This window comes from Tiliqua scincoides, chromosome 7 (assembly GCF_035046505.1).
Source record: "Tiliqua scincoides isolate rTilSci1 chromosome 7, rTilSci1.hap2, whole genome shotgun sequence".
In the NCBI taxonomy this organism is placed as follows: Eukaryota; Metazoa; Chordata; class Lepidosauria; order Squamata; family Scincidae; genus Tiliqua; species Tiliqua scincoides.
Genome location: NC_089827.1, coordinates 21,882,001 through 21,905,715, shown reverse-complemented (window position 1 = coordinate 21,905,715; position 23,715 = coordinate 21,882,001). Strand labels below are relative to the sequence as shown.

General features: G+C 40.1%; 2 protein-coding genes across 3 annotated transcripts in view; both read right to left on the bottom strand.

The window, feature by feature from the left end:
- LOC136657093 (basic helix-loop-helix ARNT-like protein 2) overlaps positions 1–3,353 on the bottom strand; it is a 10,079-nt gene extending 6,726 nt beyond the window's left edge. Inside the window, exons 1-2 of the mRNA XM_066633699.1 lie at positions 3,275–3,353; positions 657–765 (exon numbers count right to left, since the gene is read on the bottom strand). Of these exons, the coding sequence (XP_066489796.1) occupies positions 657–765; positions 3,275–3,353 (188 nt within the window). The remainder of the gene's footprint in view (positions 1–656; positions 766–3,274) is intronic.
- Positions 2,890–23,715, bottom strand: LOC136657012 (basic helix-loop-helix ARNT-like protein 2). Of its 2 annotated transcripts, XM_066633575.1 has the most exons (10): positions 23,542–23,715; positions 17,336–17,483; positions 14,123–14,161; positions 12,720–12,758; positions 10,979–11,136; positions 6,842–6,921; positions 6,263–6,355; positions 4,499–4,616; positions 3,577–3,733; positions 2,890–2,970 (listed from the first exon to the last, which is right to left on the bottom strand). In XM_066633575.1, exons 1-9 carry the CDS (start codon positions 23,621–23,623, stop codon positions 3,579–3,581), a joined length of 912 nt encoding a protein of 303 aa, XP_066489672.1. In that variant the 5' UTR covers positions 23,624–23,715; the 3' UTR covers positions 2,890–2,970; positions 3,577–3,578. The 2 variants fall into 2 exon arrangements, with proteins under 2 accessions (XP_066489672.1, XP_066489673.1); XM_066633576.1 differs by lacking the exon at positions 2,890–2,970 and having other exon boundaries at positions 3,647–4,238.

Genomic DNA, 23,715 nt, shown 5'->3' with positions numbered 1-23,715 from the left:
ACATTCAAACACAATGCTCAAGTAAAAGCACAAACATTAACTTGGCTTCTCAGAAGCCAAGACAAACCTATTCACTTAAATGCATTCCTCCAGTAAAAATTCTGGCTCCAATGTTATTCCCAGTCCACATACACCTGTCTTGATAAGCTATATCACATTCAGCCACATAACATTCTAGAAAATAAGGCTAATGATTAAAAAGCTGTTTTGTGCACAATACACCAAATTGATTATCTAGATCAGCGTTCTTAAGTTCCATTATCAGCAGGACTGTATATTAAGTCCCCAAGTTACATACTGGTTCCATTCCAGAGGTCTGTACAGAAGTCAGAACAGCTGAATATTGCACAAAAGCACCACAACAGATGGACTGTGCCTGTGCAAAAATGCTGGTGCAGTCATCTGTTTCTGGATGTTAATGCCAAACTAAAAAATCAGTCAAATGAAAGAACTGTCAAGTATACTGCACCAGCATTTACCACTTGGCGCAAAAGTATCTTCTGTATAAGATTTTGAAAACAAACTTAAGATGAATTTTATTACATATTTTAAGAAGATTTGTATGGGGAGAAATATATCCTATGCCAATTTTTTTTCTGAAATATGCTTTTTAATCTTCAGTTAGTGTTTAAATTTTGCTATAAAAGCATTATTACCTTTGTAAATCTAAGACCTCCTTTGCAATTTCAGTTCCTATGCTTCCAGCCCCAAGTACAGTTCCTGTTGACAACCCTGGTACACCAAGAAATGAGGGCTTTGTTGTATCTACATTTTAAGAGAAAAGGAAATCAAATTTATTTTCCTAAGCTTTAAACTTTGTTTTTACAGATATTTTCTGTGTTTACTTTCAGCTTTACTAAACCGTTGTCTTATGCCACAAGTAAGAATATATATTTGTTTTTTTAAAAATTTCATTACATTTATATCCTGCCCATCCTCCAAAGAATTTGGGGTGGCATACATAATTTCTCTTCCCACTTGTGGTGCCCAGGGCACTGGAGCGAAATTATGGGATATTTTAAAGGTTCTGTGGGATATTTGAAATTCTGAGATTAGCATGGTGAGGGCATCATGAAAAAATTACAATTGACCTAAGGGCCCCATGAACAGAAGATAGTTTGAGAACTTCTAACTTAAATGTTCTACTACAGCAGTCTCCAAACTGCAGGAATACTACATTATCAAAAAGCCTTCCCCATTGTGTGTGGTGCTTAGTGTTCTGCATAGCTGCTCCTTATCTTGCAAGCAGATCTCATCAGAAAGTTGCTCCAAGTAACCGCTTCTACCTCAAAATCAGGGTGCAGAGCTTCTGGGGTGACAGGCAGTGAAAGCGGCTGCCTGGTATGACTTTCTGACAAGAACAGCTTGCAAGATAAGCAAAAATGACAGAACTGACATGCCTGTCACAGACAGGAAAGCCCAAGATCAAAAGTACCCCAAGAACGAAAGAAAGTTGAAAATCAGCAGGAAGGAGTAGATTCTTGAAATGGTCCTTTCTGTTTAATCACTCACAGTAAAGCAGCAAATATTTTAATGTGTCATATTCAAATACTAATATTTAATATTGAAGTGCATCAATATAGCTGTTTCAGTTTTGCCTAAAGGCTGGTGTTCCTCTGATAAAGTTTTTGTTGAAACAAGAAGTTTTAAATAGCAGTTGACTCTTACTGCCATATAATAGAGTGTAGTTTGAACTCCTTTCAATTTCTAAAGCCATTTGCAATGCAATGGAAAGGAAGGGGGAAGAGAAGGTTACTGTCCAGAAAAACAAGTCTATTGTGTTAATGCAATTAACTGAATGGTTCTTTGGATCATGTGCTTTCCAACTTCTTCATAAATGACCTGAAGACAGGGATAAGCAGCAAAGTGGCCAAGTTTGCAGGTGACACTATACTTTTCTGGATGGTGGACCAGAAGAGATTGTGAAGAGCTCCAAAAGGATCTCTCCAAACTGCGAAAATGGGCAGCAAAATGGCAGGTGTGTTTCAATGTAAGTAAGCATAAAGTAATGCATATTGAATCCAAAAATCAAAACTTAACATGTGGGCTGTCTACGACAGCTCAGACAAGAAATCTTGGGGTGCTGTGTGCAGCTCAATGAAGTGTCAACCCAAAGTATGGTGGCAGTGAAGAAGGCCAATTCTATGCTAGGGATCATTAAAAAGGGGATTGAGAATAAAACAGCTAATATTATAATGCCAATGCAAACATTTGAAATGGTATTTTCATCACACATTATTCCAGCAGCTCACAAAACAAACAACAAATACAAAAAAGGTGTTTGTATCTGCAATGAACAGAACTGAAACTGCCATTAAACACAGCCAAAATGAATGACAAAAAGTACCGCTAATTTTGTCTATAGTGACAGAGAATAATCAACACATTTTAGCCACCATTTCTGAAACGATAACTTTCTATGCCTCAGAACTGGGTGTTCAATACTTATTTATGCTGGTTACAAACTAGCACCCTGATAGATGGCAATCAGTGATTAGTTCAAAGCTGCACACCAATTTGATTCAGGGATTTTACACTGATTAAAAAAAATAAAGCATGCTTTAGTTAGCAACTAACTTTCTCAGTATTTGTTTTAACTAGAGGACTCTGAAATATTTACAGAATAATGGTAATTTGACAGGGAAAAAACCCTATTCCAGGTTAAAAAAAAACTTAGCCAATTTTAGACTACAAGCTAATGTTTTAAATTAAAATACAAAAGTGCTTACCGTTGGTCTACAAAAACAAATTTTCCATCCATGGAAAAGCGTGTTACAAATTCGGTTGGCTTGACCTTTATCTCACTGCATTTTTGTGGAACAACATAGGGGTGCAATCGCCCAATTGCAACAAGACAGTTAAAGTTACTGTTGTCTTTCTCTGCATCATTCTCCTCTTGAACTCCCACCTCATTAGGAGGCCAGCTCTTCAAATACCCAGTGCAATGAACAGTACAGTACTTTTTATGCTCTAATGTAGTCAAAACAAAACAACAGTTTTTCATTTTCTTTTGTAAATCATCAGATACAATGTTTTATGATTGCTTAAGAGCACAACCCATATATTCTTATATATAATACAGTGAGCCTTCAAGTATCTGCAGGGGGATCCAGCCTAGGACCTCCTGCTGATAATGAATTCCATGGATAATGAAATATGTGTGGGGGGGATAGACCACAATTCTTTACCTGGAGGCTGCACCTAGCCCCCCCAGAAGTTGCAGGCAACCTCCCAGATTCCTCAGAAAACCTCCGGATGTGATTTTCCAGCAGACCAGAGGGTCTTCCAGTTATATCCATGAGGCTTTCTGAGGTGCAGGGAGTTGTTTTCTGCTGAAAACTGGAAGTGACCATTTTCGGCTCTAAGAAGGCCCTCCAGACGAGACTGGAGCACAGCTCTGGCACATTCAGAAGGTACAGGTGTGGCCAAATCCACAGATAGGGAGGCACAACCTGCATTATGTCACAAGCCCATTGGTACGCACCTACTTTCCTTAATTTTAATAGTCACCTAAGAGTACAACAGTATGTTGGCACACATTTAAAAACCCTCTACTTAAAATAGAAATTCTCTCACATTTAAAAAATACCTTTCTTTTCTGAGTTTGGCAAGGATTCCTTTTCTTCTTTGACTGTTTCTCTTATACACTTTATTCGACAGAAAAATGAACGTCGAGCACCAGAATGCAGATGAGATGATCCTACTTGAAAATCCGTATGGACTTGCAAACCAGCTTTTAAAGTCAAACAGCAGCAGAACATAAAAACATGTTGTTGTTTTAATGTTTAACATGTGAGTTATGAAGAATATTTTGCAGAAACAGTCAATTAGCATATTTAAACATGCTTTCAGAGTCAGATGGAATTCTGAAATTTTTCTTGGAATTAACTATTTAGAAACTTTGATGAATTAAAACTTGAAAAGAAAAGAACATGTTTGCCATACTCAAGGGTGAGTAGCAGCAATATACCTCACAATTCTAGCCAATGGTATTCATGCAACAGTATTTTACAGAAGTTTAAACTCCATACAACTTTCAGTTCCAATTTGATGGAGGTTGAGAAAAAAGTTCAAACAATACTCATATGAATTCAGCTGAAAAAGCACAGAATGTCTGACAGAAATAAGATGTGGTTATATTAAGACTGGCACTTAACATGTTCAGAGCAGAGTGATTCTTGGTACTGAAGCATTTTATCTCTTGGTTGACTTTACCAGGTCTTTTCTATTGACAAGATCTATTGAACACAAGAAAAATAAGCTAGTACCCCTGGTAAAAACAACATGTAAGATCTTGGCAGATATCTAGCAGTGTAAACATTACTCAGTAGCATTGTCTAAAACATGTCTGCTGGGAGTAGTTTTTAATTGTCAATGTACTCCTACAAGCACAAACAAGCATTTATTTTTTGTTCAGACAAATCTGGTCTGTATTTCAATGAGCATATAAAAAAACAGTGAAAGCATGACATAAAAACATTTTTAGATGGCTCCTTACTTTTGGTATCTATTAGCTTTTCTCTTGGTGAAGCATCTGAAGATGAAAGTTGCTCTTTTACTTTGGCAACGTCTTTTGGATGAAGATAATCAAAAAGACTTTGTCCAACCAAACTGGCCTAGCAGAAGACAACAAAATTAGCTTATAAACTGTGACTCACACATCTCATACTCCCCTTCCCTCACGTGAACACCATAGTTCAATGAACCTGAAATTAATCCATTGTAATTCTAACTTTGAAAATTCATTATACCTTAACATCAGACATATTCACTTTCCAGCAGAGAATTCTGGTTGCTATTGAAGTAACATCTTGTAACCTTACAATTCAATTGCAGATAGCCAACTAGCTCAGTGTTTCTCAAACTGTGGGTCGGGACCCACTAGGTGGGTCACGAGCCAATTTCGGGTGGGTCCCCATTCATTTTAATATTTTAAATATATTAAACTTAGATGCTGCCATGGTATGTGACTGCATTTGGGGAAATATTACAGATCTGTACTTTTAACAGACTACTATGTATATGCTTTTAACAAAGCTAGTCAGTGGAACTTACTCCTGGGTAAGTGTGGGTAGGATTGTGAAAAATTTCCCTGCTTGATGATGTCACTTCCAGTCATGACATCACTTTTGGTGGGTCCTGACAGATTCTCATTCTAAAAGTGTGTCCCGGTGCTCAAAGTGTGAGAACCACTGAACTAGCCAATATAACAAGAGTCTTATAACAATGAAAAGATTAACATGTTTATTTCAGTATAAGCTTTCACTCATCAGATGCATCATGAATCACGTAGCTGATATAATGTTAACAAGCATTATTATCAAAACTGGACAGGATACAATGCTGGAAACCTGCTTATGCAGTTGCAGTTTGCCTACTGTCAGAACTAGAGTAGGAAAAGCCTACTTTTCCTACTACTATATGTGTTTGCAGAACTCCTGTCAAACTAGGCAATGGAAAGGGCTTGATGGGGTAGATGTAGAATATACTTTAAAAGGTACACTTACCTTAACTACTTTTCTGTAACACATCTTTATATAACGCCAGAATAAAAACCTTTCAATACTAATATTCTTATGTTCTAAATATATGCTATTGCAGCTGTTTGTGCACTACGTGCTAAATAGTTACTTGTCTCCATGGCATGTCAGAAAAAAAATTGGCAGTATGAGCTTTCCGTTTTAAATTAATTTGTATCTTCATCTTACAGATTTCAGCATGAGATGTACAAGATGTACATTCTGCACAACAGAGAAGCAACAAGGAGAGCAAGGTCTCTTTCCCCTTGTGTTACAAGCCCAAGTGAAAAGTTACTCCTCTGGGGCAACTTTCCCATGCACCAGCTTTCTAGTTCTGCAGAGAGTATAACAAGCAAGTAAAAAGGGTTTGTGTAATAGGTGTGCATGCCCAAATGCAGAAACCCTTTTGTTTTAAATTTTTTTAAAAAGTGGGGAAAAATTTGAGGTATGATTATAACACAGGTAAACTATGGTCTTTTATTAAATAGCTCTGAAGCAATTATAACTTGAAAAGTGATCCTGATATTTTCTGAAGAACTACCCCCATTCTTGATCCACATCTGAGAGGACGTCCTGAAACAGAGATATTTTTGCTGGTTTTCTATAGTTCCAACCTGTATCTAAGCAATGGTATTTTTCAAAAAAGTAAAAGGATGCTGATAGTAACTAGTCAAACCTTTTCATCATATGCTGAAAATCTCTTTTCATATGATTAAAAATCCAAAACACACAATATCACCTACCGGGTCATAATTAAGTATCTTCAAGACAGATTCTGAAACAAATAGGATTTTTCCTCTGTCACATCCAACCACAAAGAGGAACCCATCTGCAGCCTACAAGTTTAAAAAAATCATATATCACATACACTAACAGTACTAAGCAAATGTGGGCAGTTATGGAGAAAGAAATCAAAAGACATCTAGGTACAGAAGAGAAATAAGTTACAGCAATGAACTATTTTTAGTGCTGTAATTTACAGTACAATCTTATGCACATTTGCTCTAAGTAAATCTTCAAAGGGGTTTAATCCAACTACGCATTAGGACTGCAACCTAAATTTCAATCTGAACTTACTTCATCTGCATTAAAACATCTTTACTGGCTCCATTTATGGTTTCCAGGCATACTGCATATACTCATGTGTATTTACTGCATTCAGTTATATTCCAAAAAAATGTCCTAAACAGCATTTGGGGTTGGGTTTTAACTAGAGAAGTCTATGGTTCCAATCGAACAATCTCTTTCCAGAAGTAGCTTATAAAAGTGAGGGACAGCAGCAATTTAAGGAAGTATCTGATCCCCTATTTATTTTTATTTACCTTAAGGATTAAATGACGGAGTTCATCATCTTGTAAAAATGAAGGCTTATAGCGGACTTCTGAATAAGAGCTAGTAGAACCTGCAAAGTGAGTTTTACACAGAGTCCTTAATTCATTAGCGTAAAACACATCACACACAAACATACACACCCTGAAGCTGACATTTTTCCTTTTTTAAACAAAATTAACATGAAACATAGTATCAGTTTGCAAATAAAACCAACAAAAGCAGATGGGGAAAAAAGCAGATTGCTATCCTATACATACTTGGTAGTTATATCTCACTGAACTCAGTGGGATTTACTTCTGAGTAGACACGCATAGGATTAAACCATCAATCAGTTGCCTCAATTAGTTAGGAAAACGTCAAGGGTACTCCATTTTGAAGCAGTGAATGGATATTCTCTTCCATACAAAAAAAAATAGTGTTTTGCTTGTTCACTGCAGGTTTACAACAGTTGCAGTAGCTGAGACATTCTTTGGCAGGAGCACCAAAAAAAGTGATGGGAAGGAAAAGTTCTTAGATACAGATTTGAGAGGTTTACAATCCCATGTACAGAGTAATGCATTCATCAGACTTTCAAAATGCTTATGTCCCAGGGATTTCACAAACTGATTTCTTCATTGTTTTCTAATGTCATGAATTAAAGACATTGTACTGCCCAAATGAAGAGTAGTTTCGGGCTTGCAATTATGCCTAAAGCTATCATCATTTTTTAAAACATGAAACCAAGAATTAAATGGTAGGAAACAAACCATGCAACCAACTACTATAAAAAGTATACTACATGTACTGAAATGTGCATTGTATTACTCAGGAATGAACAAGGCCTCTGTTGTCTTGCAGTTTGCAGCTGACTCAGGTTTCACATGACACTTCTCCAAAACAGTTATAAGAAAAAGGATATGTACATGATCACACATGAAAATGGCATGAGCGCACACATACACGTTTGAAAACTCTGTTCAGAGGAAGGCTTAATTAGGAAACCTGTTTTGTTGACCCATCTGCAGAATCTGAAGATGAGATATAATATACTGTAGGATACGATGCACAAATAAATAACATACATTGCAGCAGATGGCAAAGAGATCTTGAAAGTCAGCAGCCAGCAGTTCCTTCATTAAATTATCCTTTAAGCCCACAAAAGAAAAATAGAAACAAATAGTAGTAGAAGTCTAGAACATAGAATAAAAGAGGGAATGGCACTCCCTGAATGCAAAGGTAGGCATATACAAGACAAAGAAAGTGGGAGGGACAGGACTGGGTGAACAATAACAATTTATATGGAGGACCTGCATGCCTATGCTTATTGGAAAATGGAACCAGGTCTTAGTAGGATTTCTGCTTTCTTGCATTTTAGGAATATTTATGACAATCTGACCACCAACAAACAACAGATGGCCTACAATCAATGACCTCATCAATTTTTTTTACAACTTTTAAAACACAGTATGCTTAACCAATTAATGCAAGTATAAAAAGCATTTCTGTTATAAAATATACTTTATTACATTTTAGTCAATTTCACTCCATTACATTACATCAGTGTTTCTCAAACTGTGGGTCGGGACCCACTAAGTGGGTCATGGGCCAATTGAAGGTGGTCCCCATACATTTCAATATTTTATTTTTAATATATTAGACTTGATGCTACCATGGGATGTGACTGCATTTAGGGAAATCTAACAGACCTGTACTTTTAACAAGCTACTATGTATATTCTTTTAACAATGACAGTCAGTGGGACTTACTCCTGGGTAATTGTGGGTAGGATTGCAGCCGAGGATTGTTCAAAATTTTCCTGCTTGATGATGTAACTTCCAGTCATGACATCACTTCCCATGGGTCCTGGATAAATTGTCATTCTAAAAAGTGGGTCCCAGAGCTAAATGTATGAGAACCACTGCATTACATAGAACAGTGATGACTAATTCCTTTCATACAGAAGGTCGAAGCTAAGCATTCATGGTGTCTGCTGAGGGCCAGAAGTGACATCATTAAGCAGAAAGTGATGTCATTAAGCAGTTGATGGCCAGAATAAGCACTTTGTTCTCCAAAAGAATCTCACTAGCTGCTAATGACAGAAAATCTGCAAATCATATTTTTAAGATATGGGACAGCCCAATTATAAAAGGCGTCAGATAAATTGCTTCTGGGGGCTGCATCCTCCCCAAATCATGAAGTTGCTCAGTGGAGCAGTTTTCAGGAAGCGCTATTTGTCACCCCCCCAATAGTTTCACCCAGTGCATCCACCATACACCCCTAGTCACGCCACGGACTCTGGGCTCTCACAAGCATTGGTTTCCAAATCAACAAGCAAATGACAAAGCAGTCTTTAGACTGCGGAGACTAAAGGAAAAAAAACTAAAACAAAAATATAATGTAGAGAGCAAGGAACAGGATGAAGTTAAAAAGCCACAGGCAAATGATTCAACTTATAGTCAAGCCAGCTAAAAACAGACTTAAAAAAAAACACAATTTTTTGATGACTCTTTAAATAAAATTGCAAAGACAGTAGAATATGTAAATAGGAAATAAGAATTCAAGAATATCTAGCTAGTGACCTGCACACCCTAATAACTGAATAGCTCAAATCAGATCATAGTTACTACGCAATCAACCATACTTATTAAGAATAGTTACAGATAGTTTAGCTACCTATACCGTAGATACTTGCCTATAGTACCTGAAAATTTTGCCAAGTAATCAAGTTCAAATTATCACTTTGCCTTATCTCCGGGTCAATCAGAGGGCAAAGCCTTTCAACTCTGAAAAGTTTCATTTCTTAAGGGCAGACAGTTGCCAAGTTTCTCAAGCAGCAGGCAGGCGCAGCTCCTTAGAAGCAATTTGTTAACCTTTTGTTCTCCTTCCTTCTGCTGCAGCCTGGTTCTGCTTTGCAAAGGCTTGCAAAGCAGGTCTCTTTTTGAAAAACCCGGATGGGAATCCTCCTTTCCATTCAATGCACCCTTACTTAAGAATAACACCCATGGAAAGCAGTGGGTCTACTTCTGAGTAAAAAGGGTTGCAAATATATGCAGCTGCATCTCTCTAGTGTGAATTGAATTGCACACTCCCAGTTATGTGTTATGGGTTGTATGTTGTACGTAGAGCTTCTGGCTTAACACATCAGACACCTTAAAGGTGGATTTGATTCATGGTTCTCCTGCAGTGGTTCCCAAACTTTTTCACTGGCATATCCCTTGGCAGCCCATTTCCGTAAATCGTACCCTTCATATTAGCAAAATGTTTGTAATTAATAATACAAGCCCTCATCTCCTCTATATGAAAGCCCAGACGTCATGTATTTATCACAGTGTTTCTCTTTTTATCTGTTTGAAGAACAGAAGACTCTGCCTTTGCACTGTTTTGCACCAGAAGTGTGCTGCAAAATTCTGGGTGACTGATCACTTTCCATATTATGTTTCAGCTTTTTTACTGTGCTGGTTTTCAATCACTGTTTCATACATGAATTGATGACCAAAACTAGCTATTGGTGGGGCTTTCACCGCCAACTAGCTACCTCCCTTCCTGCCTTGCTGGTCCTTGCAAGGCATTCCTGTCTTGCAAGGCATTCTGGAGCATGACCTGCCTTTTTCTACCATTATTCCATTCTTTTTCAAGTACCCCTAAAGGTCCTGTTGAGTGTCCCTGAATGTACATGAATACCAGGTTGGGAACCACTGTTTTACTGGTATGTTGTTTACAGTGCACTTACTCTGATAGTGCTTACAAAAAGGTGATGAAAACCAGAATTTAAAAGAATAAAAATGTATCTTATGAACTTTTACTATGTCTTTAATAAATTAGAGACTACAGTTCTTAGGTAACAATTAGTGGTGGGTTATTTTTCAGGATCTGGCCTCAAGTAAAATCAGACAAAACTATAGTCAGACACCCCCCTAAGTTTAACCCCCGACTTATCCAAGGGTCATAGAAAATTCCATGATTGTTGGCTCAAAAACCTGCCCTTGACTTATCTGTGGGATCGACTTATAGGCAGGTGTCTGCAGTATATGCTTGTATGTTAGCAGAGGGGGAGAGAGACGATGGTTCCCTGTTTCAAAAAAGGGTAACAATCCAAATATGCACACAGGGGAGATACCACCCAACCAACCCTGAGAAACTTCACTCACCTTTCAATGACTTCAAATGCTGCACAGCCATTCTTAATACTGTAAGTTTATCCAGTTTACGGGCTACTGGATTGCACTGAGGTATCATAGCAGACAATTCTTCTATCAAATTATTCATTTTGTCTCTTCGTCGCTTTTCTGTTTGGCTATGAGCCTCCCTAGGGAAAAATACAAAATGTAAATATCTTTCCAAAAGATTTGCTTCTCTGCTGCACCACAAGTTTATAAAACGGAGTAAGGATTTTATATAAGAAATATAATCAAAGCATTTGGTGAATTCTGTTAGCTACACTTGGACATCAGCGAACTTTATCAATATGAAACAAACAATGGAGCAGTCATTTATGGAAAAATTTTATCAAGTAGAACTCAAAAATTGCTCCAAGGAGCTTTCTGAAGCCTAGAGGCCATACGCAGCTACCCAAGGGAAATCAGAAGTAGCATTTTTTAGCACCATGGGGCCATTCTGAAGCCCACAGAGGCTGAAGGCAGACATGTGCAACCTGTGCAGACTTCAGAAAGCCCTCTGGTCACCTTCAGAGTAAAGGGCCAAAACCATGGATTTCCTTATCCATGATTTTTGGTATCTGCAGGAAGTCTGAGAATGGATCCCCATGGATACTGAGGCGCCATCTGTACTATCAAATTCAAAAATATTCTTCAAAAGAGCTTCAATTTTTGTAGTGTTTGATTTCACTTGAAAAGTCTGCATCTGTTCTCCTTAAGAAGGGCATCCTTTCGTGTGCTTGAACTCTGTTCTAAGGCATTGTATTATTTACAGTTGTGAGATTTGCATATTTTGCATCTTCTCTCAGAATTTTTTTTTTAAATCTGCATTTTGAAATTTTAGTGCAGAAATTACAAATTGTGTAAATATGCCCATCTTTAAATTAATGTAAACACGCATCTAAAAGACCTACTGCATATGCAAATTAACTTTACATATTTGATATTAGTGGACATGCATGTTGATGACAACTGGTAGGAATTGGTAAATTAATATTCCAAGTGCTAAAAACATTAGCATTTTAATTTCAACTAGCTTATAATTATCAAACTGATAAAACTGCTTTTATTATTGCTCCTTTTGCTGTTTGTATTTTTAATTTCTAAATGTTTTAATATTTAATTTTATTGTAAGCTGCCTTGTAGAGTTTTTGACAAAAAAGGCAGGGTATAAATTCATAAAACTAAATAAATAAAGGTAAGAGGAAATTTAAATATCTTTAATATATGGACTGCCTGATCCAAGTAGGGTTTATAGCCTGAAAGTGTTACAAACTGAGCCTAAATATTTAAAAATTCACTAAGGGCACAATCCTAACCAGATCTATTCAGAAGTCCTATTTTGTTCAATGCAGTTTACTCTCAGGAAACTGTGGATAGGATTGCAGCCTAAAACTCTCAAGTAGACAGGCTTAATATTGGCCTATCAGATCTCTCACCACATAGCAGTATAAAGCAATCAATCCTATTCAACAGAGTATACCAAAGCATACCAGCACGTTAGTAATGAGCACAATCTAGACAAAAGTTATATATTTTTAGGACCTACTGGTTTTAATGGGAAACAAGTAAACACCTGGAACTCTCCCATTGACAAATCAATGCAAACAGGTTTAATTCTGGTAGAATTATACCCTATGTTACTAGATTAAAGTTACAGGAATATATGCAAATGCTTATGATCATGGTCCTTAACTTCAAATTGCTATTTTCTAGAAAACTATTTTCTTAGTACCTGAAATATTTAATTTTTACATGTTCTTCATCATCACTCCTAGGGGAAAGAAATACAAAGCTTTAATATGAAGCAAAAGGATATTCACGCATTCGAAAGTATTACTAGAAGATATTGCTTAATATTGTATACATCCTCCCTTCCAGGATCAAAACACATAAATAAAATTATAAAGTGGGACGCTCAATTCCATGAAAAACAGCTCACTTATTTTAAGGTTACTCTTACAGCCGTGGACCTCCGCAGACCTGCACCGCGGCAAAGCTTCACAATGGCGCCTCCATGGGCTGTCGCCACCCCCTCAGGCAGAAATTCCCTCCCCCCACTTATCAGAGGCTCACGGAGCCTCATGCAACCTCCTCCCACGCCGGGGAAACCTCTGTGAGGTTCCCCGGCGCTATAAACTGTGTTTCCGGCAAACCGGAAGCACAGTTTCCACCCCCGTAGGGTCAGGTCAGCCTATGGCAGGCACGCAACTGCACTCTTAATCAGCTGTACAGGCAGGAAAAATCACAAACATTCTAGTTTTTTCTCCAATATTCTACAAAATTAGAAAACATTGCTAATATATTAGCAGTCAGCAAAACAACATGTGGTGAACACAATCTGACATACTGCAGCTTTCTTGTTTCTGCAGCTGTGGGATAAGGGCTCCCTCCACTGCTTGTTGTTTCACATCTGTGATGCAGTAGCGGCAGCAAAGGAAAGGCCAGCCTTACTTTGTGCAAGGCCTTTTATAGGCCTTGAGCTATTGCAAGACCTTCATTCATTCATATAAGTTCATCTTTAATATATTCATTTATTTAAACTTATGTAAATTTATTCAAATTTTAAATGTAAATTAATTATTTTCTTCTCCGGCCCCCGACACAGTGTCAGAAAGACAATGTGGCCCTCCTGCCAAAAACTTTGGACACCCCTGCTCTAGAGCAGTGATTCTCAAACTTTGAGGGAGCTTTACTCACTCAGTAAGTTCTTGTGGGGGAGGGGCTTCAGTTTTGCAGGAGGTGCTTTGTGCCCGCTTTTAGTGAATGTTCCAAGCCTCAGGGAGTGATGTGCATTGCTGCCCACACCTCCTGTAGCCTGCTGCAGCCCTGCCTTCTGAAAGTAAGGGCAAAGCATCCCCCCTCGTGAGGTGATCCCTCCCTCTCCTTCCCCCGCCCCTTAAAGGAAGGGGGAAGAATTACACAAACTGGTGGGTCAAAACCCACCAGTTTGAGAACCACTGCTCTACAGTGAATGCTACTCTTCAAATAAGTGATTTTGTCATGTGTTTCTGCCCATGTATCTAGGCAACCACACACACACACACATTCAGTTTTCTTATTTTTCCCCAACCCATCTCTAAGTACTATACCAAGAATACCATTCAATTATTTTTGTTTTAAATAAAAGCATTATACCTGCTCTGAAGATCATCAACATCAATATCACAAGCATACCTGAGGAATAAAATTTATACTTAGAAGATACCAAAACAATGAAAAAACAATATAATGGACAAGTAAACTATGTTGTTTCAGCTGAAGACTACAGAAAATGTCAGACAAAAACAGTGTCAGAAGAGATTGACATCCCTCCACTACACATTAAATGAACAATTCAGTGGTTGTATCCTAAGTAGCACATGCAAAAATAAAGTTACTTTGACTTGACCTGCATGCAGTTGCACAAGCTACTGCTAGAAGACCCTCAATTTCTCATTTGGGTTCTTGTGGACCATGGCTCCGGTCATAAAGCCCTAACGGAAGCTACATGCCATGGAGCTCAGGGATGTCATTGCTCAGCACAGGCTAGCATGAGGGGAGGAGTGAGGACAGAGAGGCCAACAAGGCTTCAGCTGCCAGCACTATTCCAACTAAGGGATGGGCAACTGAACAAGCCAACTGCCCAAAGGAGGCAGGAAAGACAGAAAGGTGGACAGGGAGAGAGAGGCGGATTGAGCAAGCAGGGCAAGAGAAAATGGAGAAGAGGGAGGAAAGGATATGAAAGGGATGAAGATGGCAACCAAGAGGAAGATGGTGCAAAAGGCAGAGACAGAACAGAGCAAAGGGAAACAGTAAAAGACGAAAGGGTGGAAGAGAGATGGGGGAGACCACGAAAGGAAGCAGAGAGAATGCCTGCTCCTAGACGGAAAGGGACCCCAAAGGCCATGCCACAGGGGAGAAGGATGTTCAGGGGGGCTGGGTTGCAGCCCAGACATCCTCACCAGAGCCCAGTGCATAAACTACAGACAATCTCGGTCTCCCAATTGGGTGGGCATGGTACTAGATTACCCCATCCTGTGCATACAGTGGTGCTGAATTTGGCACTCAGTATCTGCACAGGCCTCTGCCAGTGGGGGAGTAGGACCTTTACATAGGCTTTATGTGGGGCTTTATGTGGGGCTGCCCCTGAAGACGGTTCGGAAACTGCAATTAGTGCAGAATGCGGCGGCCCATGTGGTCACTGGAGCTAGGCGGTTTGACACTGTCAGTCCGCTTCTCCGGGGGCTACATTGGCTGCCCATTCGTTTCCGGGCCCAATTCAAGGTGCTGGTTTTGACCTTTAAAGCCCTATACTGCTCTGGGCCAGGCTATCTTAGAGATCGCCTACTCCCGTACAATCCAGCTCGTCCTCTCAGGTCATCAGAGAAGGCCTTTTTACAAGTGCCGCTGCCTAAGGAGGTACGTGGGGCGGCGGCAAGAAATAGGGCCTTCTCAGTAGTGGCACCAACGTTGTGGAACTCCCTTCCCCTTGACTTGAGAATGGCTCCCTCTCTGGAGACTTTTCGGCGAGGCCTGAAGACCTTGTTGTTTAATCAAGCCTTCTGACTTCATGGCCTTTTTAACATCTTTTATACATCTTTTAGTTGCTTTTTACAGGCTTGATTCCTCTAAGTACTGCTGTTTTATGCTCTTTTATTCTGACTTTTATCTGACTACTGTTTTTATGGGTTCTGCTAATGTGTTTTTTAATTTGTTTTTATCTGTTTGTGAAATTATGTTTTAATCTGTTTTATATGTTGTTAGCCGCCCTGGGTCCCTTTGGGGAGAAGGGCGGGATAGAAATAAAGTTGTATTATTATTATTATTATTATTATTATTATTATTTATTAGGCTACGGCTGTAAGTGAAGACCAAAAGAGGCAGGAGCTAAGATGAAGGAACCCATCAGGGCAGAGAAGCCACCCTGTTTCTGTTGCCATTAAGCCCCCCCCCCTTCTGTTTCTCTCTGGACTGTAAATATAATAAGCATTGCCATCAGTGGCCTCTTCAGTTGTGACACAGCCTACTGTGTCACACTGCAACCCCATAGAGTTGCCTCTGTGAGGGGAGAAGGAAACCCCCATGGTTTCTTGGATGGATACCATGTGGACCCAGATTTGTTACTTTTAAATCTGTATATACATTCTAGACTTTCAAGTTGGAAGTAAAGGTTATCAGGGAGAGAAAAGAGTCCATAATATTGTTTCCATTGCCTTTGGCCACAGAAGTGATTATTCAGTGAAGAACAGTAAACATATCTAACAGCATTAAAATGATGGAATGGAAGCTTATTGCCAATGGACGTAAAGTTGAAACTTAAGAAAAGAATTTCTGGTTTGTAAGAGATAACCCAACATGATTTCTTAATACATTGCAATGTTTCACATGATACTGACAAAACAATTCAAATTGCTGTAGCATTCTGAATTCTCTGACTGATTGTGATGGAACATTCTGATTATAAACCTAATTTATCTCACCTTTATTAAATTTTGCACAGAGTGTACACAGTAAAAACTTTAAGACAGATATTCAAAATGATGCAATAAGAAAATGCTGATATTCAGCATTGTAAAAGTATTCCTTTGACGTTCAGTATAGATTTTGCCTTTTTGTGTCCACACACAACACAGCTTCACCTGTTTCCTTTTGCCAATTTAGATTTTATCAAATATACAAAATTGCAGGAGTGATTCCTAGTTTATTAAAATCTACTGTATATCACTAAGGTAAGGTGTTAGAAGTTTTAATACATATCATACACTGATGAATTCAGGAACTCCATTTCTGAATGGAGTACTCTTTTTCCAGTAACATTAATCCATTTTTGTACAGATTATAAAAGAAAACTTTTCTGAATAAGTAGAGTACCAGAACAATTTCTTTTACAGATTGTTCAAGGTCACTCTGTACACTAACTGCATTGAGGAAACATTACAATACCTATGCAATAATCTATAAAAGCTCAAATACAATTTTACAAATCTGGAAGTCTCAATGGATGTTTTCAGTGGACAAAGATTCCTTTATCCAAAGTATTTCTATTTACACATCAAATAACCTTCAAACTTCTGTTGGCTGTGTACATGACAGCCATCTTGAAATCTTCACCTAGCAAATTTCCCTTAAATGTTTGAAAGGTTAACCTCCTCAGTTTATTCTCCACACTTTTTACCATGTAAAAAATGTATGTTCCCAGACAGATATTTGGGATGAAGCTCCAAGTAGAGCAATTGTGGTTGCCAGAGTTCTATGGTGTTTCTAAGGAAACCTCCAGCTGCTACAGTAGGGCCATTATAGCATCACTGTATCATACAAGCATCGGATTGGGCCCTAACGCTCCTATAGGAATTCAGAAGGCTTACTTACTGATTATCAGAATCGCTCCCTTTGCGTTTCCTTGGAAATTCCACCACAAATGAATTGCTAGAGCTGGCAGTAGCAGGCTCGACTACAGGAGGCATAAGGCTTGAAACCGCAGAGGCAACACATGGGTTTCCTTCTAACTGAAGATTATCTGTGAAAAGGAAAATAGTGCCCAATGTGAAAGAAACTGAGTTCTATTGTATTTATTTTGACTAATCTGAAAAGCAGTAAATCATATCAAAAAGTGCTGACCAGAACCTCCAGATGACCTTGATACATTTTTTTCCCCAAAAACAAAAAAGATGAAGCAGAATCCTGCTATCACAAACATTAGTGCGCTTTTTCACTTTATGCCGTGGATAAACTTTCAGGGCCCATTCCTATTCAACTTTCCTAAACTGATGCAGCCATGAAAACAGGGTGCACTGCATGCTGAGGGGCATGGAGGACTCTTCAAGAAAAGGCAAAGTTTGCAAACTTGGGGCTGCATCGGCGCTGGAAAATTGAATAGGATTGGGCCCTCCGTGTAACTGCATTACAAAGTGCAATGGCCATGAGAGATCCTCTAAATAATTTGCTATTTTTATTACTTTATTGATATATTATAATTATTCTATTTTATTGTGCCACACAACTTTTTACTTATGGTATTAGGATTTAGGGCAAATTTTGGGTCAACTTGGAATGGTTTTGGAAAAAGTCAAAAATTTTTCCCACTTAATGTAATTGTAACCATTATCTGAGCTTTCATAAAAGGGCTATTTTAAAAAATGACTTAGATACAGAAAATGAAGGGTGAGTCAATCTACAGCAGTACACATTTCTATTCCTCTCTCTGTCTATCACACATGAACACTATTACCTAGATAGCAACTACTAGCGTCTCTTGTTCTAAAGCAGTGATATAGTTGCTATGAATAAGCAGTTATGAGTTACCTACGCATATATCCAAAATGACAAAAAAGTATATAATAAATTCAAAAATACATTAAAACACTTAAAAAGGAGATTTTATTTTTTTACACAGCTTAATTCTATTCTTCCCCAGTGCCAGGGCTACAGTGGCACTCAAATGGCTACCACTGTATCCTTTGGGGCGATGGAAGCTTCCGCAGGTCTTCTTGGAGTAAGGGAATGTTTGTTCCCTTACACTGTGCTGACCTACGGTGGCCCCAATGGCTCAATGTGCCTTTGAGCAGGCACAGAACCGGGGAGACCCATGTTGGATCTCCCAGCTTGAGAGGGAGCACAAGACACAACAGCAGAGTCTGCTACCATTTATCCCCTTCCCAGACCCAGGCTCCCCCCCCCTTCGCCCAATTCTGCCCCTTTCCTCCACCACAAAAACCCATAGCTGGTGGCGACACTCACCCCCACCCCTGCTTCAGCATCAACTTCCTGGCTGCTATCAGCAAACTTACACCACTTTTGCAGCAGCTGGAGCTGGTAGTAGCAGCATACTGCTGACACTACAGGGTTTAGAATTGGGCCCTTAGTAATTTCCAGATGCTACTTGAGTTGAAAGCATGATAGTATCTACTGACTTTTGGCAGCTAGATAAAATTTGTAGAACATTTATGCTCTGATAGTTTTTGCATATTTGGATTCAGACACCAGCACATGCAAAAATATCCCATTAAGTTCAGCGGACAGTAAGTGTGCAAAGGATTACAAGTCTTATTGCATCAATAAGAACTGTTATACTGTATTTAAACTTTCAGAAAAAAATGACTTGTTTAGCTTTTTCTCTTTGTTTCTTTAAACTCTATGGACACATAGGAGTAAATCAGCAGAAAACTGAAAACCCAGCCAACAGTAAATGAAATGCAGTAACAGAGCAGGAAACAGGTAAGCACAAAACATGTTTTCAGGTGGACAATCCAGGTTTTCTGGGTATGTTTCTTGCTGAAAGGAAGGTCATCACATCCACCTCTATTTGAAAGCACATTTTTTGTCCTGGTCCTATCCCATTTTCAGTTTCAAGAAAAAAGGAAGTGTTGTTGCATCCCCATAATCTCTATTTTTTGGGAAGGGGAAGAAAGTGGGGTTGGCCAGAGCTCCACACAGCCACCACTCCTTTGGCACATTTCTATTTCCTCTCTTGACTGAAATGCATAGGGAGGAGGCAGTACTCCACAAGGGATGGATTTGGGCCTGGCACTTCTGGTTCCATATTTCAAACAGCCCAGTCCTAAGCTTTCCTTTCCTCTGCCGGTGCAGTTGCACCAAAAATGGGTGTGTTGTATTCAGCAGTGATGGGGGTAGATCAGGAGACTTCAGCAGGGAAAGAGGATTTCAATCTCCCTACACTTTGGTAAACCTCCTGCTTCACAATGGGTCTCCTTTGCCATTTCACTAGCCTAAGTCCGAGGAGTGAAAGAGGGAGGGGAGGCAGCAGGAAAGGGAAATAGGATCCAGTAAGCCCCATCACCACCAGATCCACCCCTCCCACAACGGTCCCTGCCCAGTTATCCTCATCCCCACCTAGTTCTGCCCTCCCCCACGCCCTCCAGCCTATCCCACTGACTTACCAGCCTCTCCCATTGACTGGCGGGAGAGTTGACAATGTGAGCCAGAAGGCTCTGGCTTTTCCAAAAATGTGCTACTTAGTATGCTGTCAGAGCACCTTGAACAACTAGTGATGACTGCTTTACTGCAGTCAAGAGCTAGCGGAAGAGGTGGCAAACATTGGCCATTAAGTATACAATTGGGCCACAGGTTCCTCAAACTAGATCAGTACTTTAAACAGAAATCACAAACTCCTCAAAGCAAGATACTAGAGTAAAAACAAGATGGGGAGGGGGAGAGATCTGATCTACTGTTCAAGAGCCAAAACATGCCTGCAAGATCTCTAATACAAAGTAAAATAGAAATGACAAATACAGCATACTTTAATCAGTCTGTCTGAAACTGGGACATACAAGCAGACACATTCATTTCCATATTAAAGTTAAGTAAATGATATCACAAAAGCAGTCATGAGAAAGCCCTGCTCTGGGACACTGGTTTATATATGTAACTCAGACCACTGATTTAAAGAGTGAAGGCTAATAAATTAACAAAAATTCAAAGAATTACAATTATGGATTAACACATTAGAACACATGAGAACTCTTTCTCAGCACATAAAGCTACTGAAAAGCTAACTGGGCAAAGGTTTAAAGGACACAGACTACATAAAAGAAGAACACATTAAAGATGACAGAATAAATAAAGCATGTTTGCATGATTGTGGTAATCCATCAACAAAGCAAGTGAAAGTGCCACATGTGACCTATTTCACCCATACAATTAGAAGTATTTAGATATTCTAATCTACAAAAACTTATGCTACATTAAATGTGTTAATAATCTTTAAAGTGACATAAGATTTCACCTTCACCATCATCATTTTTTCATGCCTCAGACTAACATGACTACCCCTCTGGAAGTGGTTACTTCAATGCCATTTTCCTGACAGTTGTAATATACTGCTATTAAATCGAACCTCCCCCCCATTTCAGCAGATGAGTTAAACCAGGGGAGTCAAACGCGTTTCATACTGAGAGCCAAACAGTATTCATGATACCTGCTGAGGGCCAGAAGTGATGTCATTAGGCAGGAATTGATGTTATTAAATAGATCATAACCAAAAATAAGCACTTTCTCACTTATGAACTCATTAGCTGCAAATGATACTTGTAGAAAAGAAAATATGCAAGTCTTGATCATATTTCAGAATATGGGAGAGCCAATTTTCATGTGGGCTGCCCTTACAGCAGTAATACCTCAGCACTGCTCAGCAGCTGAGAGCCTGAGGGCCAGATAAAAAGCTTCTGCGGGCCACATCCAGCCCCCGGGCCTTATGTTTGACACCCCTGAGTTAAACACTGCCAAAGCTACACTCTTAGCCAGAGTACAGTGATGCCATTCCATCTGTCCAAGTGTAACACATACAGGCTACAATTCTATTGGATAGGATCTATACCACACTTTTCTGGGAGTAAGCCCCATTGATTGTAATGGGACTTCTGAGTAAACATGCATAGGATTGAGCTCAGTGTGTGTGTGTATGTACTATGCGTACAACATACAAGGAATACTAGTAGGTCATCAACAATCCTTCAGAATACTGAGTAGCTCCACAGGGGAAATTTTCAAAACACACACAAAGACCCAGAGCAATTCCCACTACTGTATCATCTCATCACCCATTCCCATGCCCTTATTTTTTTGAAGAAAATGAGTTGGCAGTAACTTGATACAGGGTGGTTCCCAACCTGTGGTACTTGAACCCCCAGGAGTACTTGTCAGGACCCTTAAGGGTACTTGAAAAATAATGGTGGGAAAAGGCAGGTCTGTATTTTAATGCCTTGCAGGACTGCCAAGGCAGGCAGGAAGGCAGCTAACTGGCTGGGTAAACTGAAGCAACTGCTAGTTTTTGGTCATCTATTTGTGTATTATCAGACTTGGAAAAGTAGCTGAAAACATATAAATTTCAAATAACAGCAACGATATTAATTACAAGCATTTTATGAGAGGTGCACTTTATCGAAATGGGCTGCCAAGGGGTACGCAAGTGGGGAAGAAAAACATTGGAAACCATGGTCTAGGGCAGGGGTGTCCAAAGTTTTTGGCAGGAGGGCCAAATCATCTCTCTGACACTGTGTCGGGGGCCGGTGGGAAAAAAGAATTAATTTCCATTTAAAATTTGAATAAATTTACATAAATGAATATATTAAAGATGAACTTATATGAATGAATGAAGGTCTTGCAATAGCTCAATGCCTATAAAAGGCCTTGCACAAAGTAAGGCTGGCCTTTCCTTTGCTGCCGCATCACAGATGTGAAAGAGCAAGCAGTGGAGGGAGCTCTCATCCCACAGCTCACAAAAGAAGTCAAACAGTCGCCCTTACACTGAGAGAAGTTGCGTTGGGCCAGTGTGGACGTCAACAAATCTCTGGAGGGCCAGAGGCTCATTGGAGACTGGGGGCTCCCTGAGGGCCGCATTGAGAGGCCTCGAGGGCCACAAGTGGCCCCCAGGCTGGGGTTTGGACACCCCTGGTCTAGGGGAATAAACAAATGGATTAAAAGGCATCCTTGACAAAGCAACATTTGGAAACTAGGGCAGATGAAATACAGAGGTCACTTCAGCCAAGAAAAAGGAGGAAAAGAAGGAGAAGGAAGAGTTTCACCCCTCACTCATTTTATACTATGCTACATGTACATGTGTGTACACAGAGAGAGAGAGAGAGAGAGAGAGAGAGAGAGAGAGAGAACACTATAAATTCCTCACATGTCTATGTTGTTGATGAGAATTGGGCTGGAGGACTGGGGTTCGAGGGGAATGAGGCAGGGAAATTGCACCCTCACTCTACACTCAGCTACGGGGGGGGGGGGGGAGAGAGGAACTACACATTTTGAAGCCCTCCCTGGGTGTCTGCATATCCCCTGATGCCATAACTAGGGGGGGGGAGGGCAAATATTGCCTCCTTCCTTTCCAACAGAAAGGACTAAGACCCCAATCCTATGCACGTCTACTCATGTCTATTCAGAAGTTTGTTCCATTATAGCCCATTGGGCTTACTCCCAGGTAAGTGCGGATAGGATGGCAGCCTATGAGCCCAATATTATGCATGCCTACTCAGAAGTAAGCACCATTACAGTCAATGCTGCTAAGCATGTCTACTCAGATGTAAGTTTCATTACAGCCCATGGGGTTTACTCCCAGGTAAGTGTGGATAGGAGCAGCCTTAGAAGCCCAATCCTAAACATGTCTACTCAAAAGCCAATGGGGCTTACTCCTAGGAAAGCATGGATAGGGTTGCAGCCTTAGAGCCCAATCCTATACTTGTCTACTCAGAAGTTCCATTAAAACCAATGGGGCTTACTTCCAGGTAAGTGGGGATAGGATTGCGCCTTAGAGCCCAATATTATGCATGCCTACTCAGAAGTAACCACCATTATAGCCAATGCGGCATACTTCCAGGTAAACAGGAATAGGATTGCAGCCTGGAAATCCTGTGCACGTCTACTCAGATGTAAGTCCCATTGTAGCTCGTGGGGCTTACTCCCAGGTAAGTGTGGACAGGATTGCAGCCTGACAGTCCAATCCTCTCCACTCTTTCCTGAGAGTAAGCCCCACTGACTGCACTGGGCTTACTTCTGAGTAGACAGAGGCTTGGGCTTCCAGCCGCCCCCTCCTCCGAAGGCAGCCCCGGCCCGCTCACCTGCACCGGCCACCCCCGCGACAGCCGCTCTCAGACCCTCGCCGGCCTCCTGGGCGCCCGCCGCCTCCGCTGCCTCGGCCATCGCGAGCACCTCCGGCGAGCCCGCTCCCGGCGGCGGCGGCGGCGGCGTCCCCCTGCCTCCGAGGCAGCATGGAGGAGGGAGGGCGGCGAGGG

Coding starts and splice junctions, on each gene's coding strand:
- LOC136657012 (XM_066633575.1), bottom strand. CDS start 23,623: ATGGCCGAGGCAGCGGAGGCGGCGGGCGCCCAGGAGGCCGGCGAGGGT. Junction 11,137..12,719: donor GTAAAAATTAAATATTTCAG/GTACTAAGAAAA, acceptor ATTTTTCCCTAG/GGAGGCTCATAGCCAAACAG. Junction 3,734..4,498: donor AAAGCTAATAGATACCAAAA/GTAAGGAGCCAT, acceptor TGACTTTAAAAG/CTGGTTTGCAAGTCCATACG.